This window comes from Pundamilia nyererei, unplaced genomic scaffold (assembly GCF_000239375.1).
Source record: "Pundamilia nyererei isolate P.nyererei 1_Seehausen unplaced genomic scaffold, PunNye1.0 scaffold00008, whole genome shotgun sequence".
In the NCBI taxonomy this organism is placed as follows: Eukaryota; Metazoa; Chordata; class Actinopteri; order Cichliformes; family Cichlidae; genus Pundamilia; species Pundamilia nyererei.
In genome coordinates this window covers 3723594-3728813 of record NW_005187409.1, presented here as the reverse complement: position 1 = coordinate 3728813, position 5220 = coordinate 3723594, and the positions used below count along the sequence as shown (strand labels likewise).

General features: G+C 41.1%; 1 protein-coding gene across 1 annotated transcript; it reads left to right on the top strand.

Annotated features, from left to right (window-relative positions):
• The first annotated feature begins 1348 nt into the window (after nt 1–1348).
• LOC102204049 (P2Y purinoceptor 4) lies at nt 1349–4763 on the top strand. The gene is made up of 2 exons (XM_005722989.1): nt 1349–1765; nt 3192–4763. Exon 2 carries the CDS (start codon nt 3241–3243, stop codon nt 4330–4332), a length of 1092 nt encoding a protein of 363 aa, XP_005723046.1. The 5' UTR covers nt 1349–1765; nt 3192–3240; the 3' UTR covers nt 4333–4763.
• Nucleotides 4764–5220: the final 457 nt, after the last annotated feature.

Sequence of the window (5220 nt, the reverse complement as noted above, 5' to 3'; positions counted from 1 at the left end):
ACGCATCACAGAGCAACTTAAGTTTAGTGTCCTGCCCAAGATTATTTGGCATGCAGACTGGAGCAGTCAGGGATCAAACCACCAACCTTCTGATTAGTAAACAACCTGCACTACTGCCTGAGCTATAGTACCCACATGTGCACATACTTGTGGAAACACGTGGAGTTGTGGAACAATTCAAACAAGCTTGAAAGTTGACCACCTTTATTCTTTAACACAGCCTGAATGCTTTTAGGCAAACTTTCTTTTCTTTCTTTCTTTTTCTTTAAGGCTTCAGGAATAGTTCTCCAGGCTTCTTGGTGGACTTTCAAAGGTCTCCTTTGCATGTTGGCTGCCTTTTGTTCTGCTCTCTGTCAAGATGATCCCACACTGCTTCAGTAATGTCAAAGTTCAGTTTCTGTTGAGGGAAGTTGATTACTTATAATTCTCCATTGTGTATTTATATATCCAGCTTTTACATCAATGGCAGTATATTTTGGATAATTTTCATACTGACAAACGAAGCTATTGCCAATCAGAAACTTTCCAGATGACATTAAAAGGTGGATCAAACTCTGATTATACTTTTCTGTGTTCATATTTCCATAAATTTTGACAAGATTTCCAACACCCCTGTCCAAAATGCAGCCCTAAACCACGAATAAGGACCCACAGTGTTTTACAAATGACTGTAGACACTCACTGTCATGCTTCTCTCCTGATCTTTAATTTGAACTGACAATAATTTGAACCAAAAATGTTAATTTTCGTCATTCATCATTTAGATCTGTTGTCACTGAATTTCACTCCAGTTCTTGTGTAGTTTGGCATATTTCAGCTTTTCTCTCTGTTTCCCTTCCTTAAGAGCGGCTTCTTGACAGACGTCATTCAATTGAGACCATTTCTGATTAATCTTCAGTGACTAAAGGGCCAGACAAATCTCTCAGGTCTTGCAAAATAGTGCAAAAATACTATGCATCAAACTGGGTTATCTTTTTGATAGATTCGAATAAAACAAGGGGGAACAAATAGAACAGTTGACTGCTGACTGCTAGTAACGAAGCAGATAAAGATAAGATTAAAAACTGGTTCCTTGTTAAGCTGTGTTATGTTTAGACACAAAACACATTTCCTGAGTAAGGAGCTTAACAAACAAAACGACATTCTTCTGAAAACCGTCAAGTACAAGCACTGAAAATGAGTGAAAAAGCGGCCAATGTCCAAAGAAAAATGTGAAAAGACTGGACAAATTTTGCACAAGACTAAAACTCCGCCTCATAAATAAATAAATAAATAAAGTGTTGGTTCAAAACTTTTGCACAGCACTGCATTTCTTCGTAAGTCGGAGCGACGGGAAACTATCTTTTGATCACTGTATCCATACATGCATGGGCATGTTTGTCCCGAATTAAACTCTAGTAGCAGTTCCACGTGTTTTAATTCGATAGCTGCAAAAACAGGAATCTCGAGTGGCAGCTTGCCCACTCAGCACTTCCCACTTCAACCACACTCTGCCATCTATCCTTCCGCGCGAACTGTGTTGGAGTTAAAATGTCGAGAAGTGTATTCGTCGCTGCGCATTAATGACCGCTTAACGCGCGTGGGTTGGATCACAGAGGCAGTGGACAGTGTGACGGAATGAGAGAAGCAGAGTTTTTTTCATACATCTGGATCACGGCTGAGAGTGAAACTTACAATTAAGCGAACTAACTCTCCGTAGCTCCACAGTGCAACAACGGGATCGCGATCCGCAACAACAACACGGCTGTGAGGATCCTGTTGGGCGGTGAGTAGCAGTGAAGTTACCATGTCGTGCTTCTAGAGAAAGGTGCGGAGCCGGATATGCGGAGCTTTAGTAAAATCACATCTAAGATTCTTATTCAGGTTAAGGAGATTTAAATGATCAACCAACAGCAATGGAAAGAAACCGATGGAAGTTCTGTTTAGATACAGTTTATTAAACCCTCCTTACATCTAACTTTGCACTTCTTTCCCGATAGATTTCCCAGTGAAATGCGGTCTATAGTTACCACGCTTATCACCTTTAACCTTAAGGTTATACATAAGTCGATAATAAAAATATAGTTTTATAATATAATGTTTATTGTTTCCAAACACTAGCCTTTAAGTAGTTAACTAGTTGCATTTTACTTTCTGAAGGGATATTGCTGTGCATAGTGATCATTCAAGCCCCCCCCCCCCCCCAACAGTGTTTTTAGACTGTGATTTTTAAGTTAAATGAAGGACTGAAATGCTTCTGACATGATTCCAGTAGAAAAAAAAATGTGACTCCTCCACAGACTAACTGTACTACCACAACTGTTATTTTCATTGCTGATTAATCTCAGATTATTTTCTATCTTATAATGCATCTTTGGTGGTTCTACAATGTCTCTGTCACCCACCTGCACAAGTTTGTGCAAGTGGAGCTGCCATGCAAGGTGCTGGCCTGGCAACAGAACAGAGTTGGGGTTCTGTTTCTTGCCTCAGAAGGACAAAATTAGACTGGAGATTGAACCACCAAACCTACAATTAGTGGACAAACTGCTGTACCACCGAAGCTCCAGCCCCATCAGTAGCTTATTCTAAAAACAAAATTTTATAGAGGGCAAATTCTTTACATTTAAACTGAAGACGGTGACATATTTATATGTGCTGCTGTGATATTTTTAAATCTTAAAAAAAGTGTTTCCTACCATGATTTTGTCAATCTACTTCCAGTATCGGTATGATGGAAAGTTAGCTAAAGATACGGAAAAGTTTGGAAACGTTAGTTGTGATCCCAGAGATATATGTACTCTTTAACATTGAACTTTGTTGATTTTGATTTTATTGTGGTTTTCTACTTCTAATCACTACTCAGTGATGTTTTGCAGTGAATCTTGTACCTAAACAAGATTTACTACATCAGAAGCTTTGATGATTTGAGTTAAACGTTTAAAACAACATAATTTGTTACCATAGAAATTTTTGGAATCCATCATAGATAAAAGAAACTGTATATATAAGATAAACCCATACAGAGCCAATAAAAAAGTCTTCCTGTTTAAAACAACGGTGCCATAAATTACCTCACTCTGTCATTTCAGTTGCTAAAACAGCTTGGTCCCTTGAGGGATAAATATGCAGCTACCAACCGAAAAAAAAGGTGAACTTTACAGTTACACGATTTAAAAATCGTCATATCTCAGTGTTTCTTTTTTTCCTCGCAGGTTTTCATCTGATAGCTTTAACAGCTGATCGCACAGGTCATTCATAGTTATGGAGAGGGTCACCAGCAGCTCAGGAGGACACAACCGGTCTGTGCTGATCTCGATCTTCAACTCGAGCTGTCAGTTTGATGAAGAGTTCAAATACATTCTGCTGCCCGTGTCCTACAGTCTGGTGTTTGTGTTCGGCTTTGTGCTTAATGCTGCAGCTTTATGGTTGTTTGTGAAGATGCGTCCTTGGAACGCCAGTACAGTGTTCATGTTCCACCTCGCCCTGTCAGACTTCCTCTATGTACTCTCCCTGCCCACCCTCATATACTACTATGCCAACCGGAGTCACTGGCCATTCGGTGTGGTTGCCTGCAAACTTGCACGCTTCCTCTTCTATGCCAACCTTTACTGCAGCATTCTCTTCCTCACCTGCATCAGCGTGCATCGCTATCTCGGCATCTGCCACCCTATTAAGATGATGAGCCTGGTGAAGCGTCGCCATGCACACCTGGTCTGCGGCATAGTGTGGAGTGTGGTGACCGTGTGCTTGGTGCCCAATATCATGTTTGTCACCACCTCCAGGAGGGGCAATGACACCCTGTGCCATGACACAACAAGCCAGGAGGCCTTCGAGGAGTATGTGGACTACAGCTCTGTTGTGATGGTGCTGCTGTTTGGCATCCCGTTCGTCGTCATTATGGTGTGTTACTGCCTGATGGCTCGGGCCCTGTGCCAGCCCAGACAGGGAATATCTTCAAGCCAGCAGAGCGCTGCTTCACGTCAGAAATCCATCAAACTCATCATCGTGGTGCTTGTGGTGTTTGCTGTCAGCTTCGTCCCATTTCACATCACACGGACCCTCTACTATACGGCCCGTGTGCTGGATCTTAACTGTAAATTCCTCAACATAGTAAACTTTACTTACAAGATCACCAGGCCGCTGGCCAGCATCAACAGTTGCATTGATCCCATATTGTATTTCCTGGCTGGGGATCACTACCGCTCCAAAATGATGAATGTTCTGATGAGAAAAAGACAGACAGTGAGCAGCCAAATATCTGAGCAGGCACCAGCACGGCGGAATAATAACGACAGTATTGGCCTGGCTTATAAAAACTCAGCTCTTAAAGCCAGTGAGGATGTTGAGACGTAGTGCCAATTGCGAGCTACTGGTAAATATTTCTGCACCTGGCTGAACTGTCATTTCCGATCTGAGGCTTGAAGAGAAAAAGAACCAGTGTACTGTGACTCTAACTCAGCTGGAAAAGCTTTGTGTCTTTCAAGATTTCTGCAGAACAAAACAAAGAAATGTTTGGGGTTCCTCTCATTTTCTTCAGAATGCTATTTGTTATATAAAAATCATGTATTTTTTTTAATGAGTCTGTATATAACCCAGAGGCGTTATTATTCATTGCTAAACATGTAAATAAACAGTGGTTACACTCCTGTATACAGTTATTTATGAGAAAATTGTGCCTAGGCAGAAGAAAGGGAGACACTTGAGTTAAAGCCTTTAGTACAGGTGCCTTAAAGTAAAACGATGAGACGATTGAGTCAGTCTGTCATCTTTGGTGTAGATAATAAGGTTTGATTGAACACTCGCTGATGAAAATATAACAGAAATGTCTGACTGTTGTCTTAAAACATAAGACAGTTGTGATGTAATCCTTCCTGTTTTATCAACAGTATTTGTGTGTTACCCAGAAACTGCAGCTGCAAATATAGCGCAGCCCCAGATCCCAGCTGCTTTTGTCCTTCAACTTTCACAGCTGTCTTTTTCTTTACCATGGAGGAAAGCGGAGAGACGACTCCAGACTGTTTCTGCATTCAAAACCACCCACACCTCTGCAGCGGGAGAAGGGATTTTCCTTTTTCCCCTTTTACCTTCGGGATTGACAAATGGAATTCAAGGATAAGTTGGCTGCTTTAACTCTGAAAGGTTTGCAAGAGCTGAAATCAGCATAGGAAAGTTTTACTTAATCACACAGAGCCCTCCACCCTTGTTTTTTTTTAAAATTGCTGATGTATGAAGGTATGCACG

What these genes read in the sequence shown, in the direction of transcription:
- LOC102204049 (XM_005722989.1), top strand. Translation starts at nt 3,241, where the DNA reads ATGGAGAGGGTCACCAGCAGCTCAGGAGGACACAACCGGTCTGTGCTG.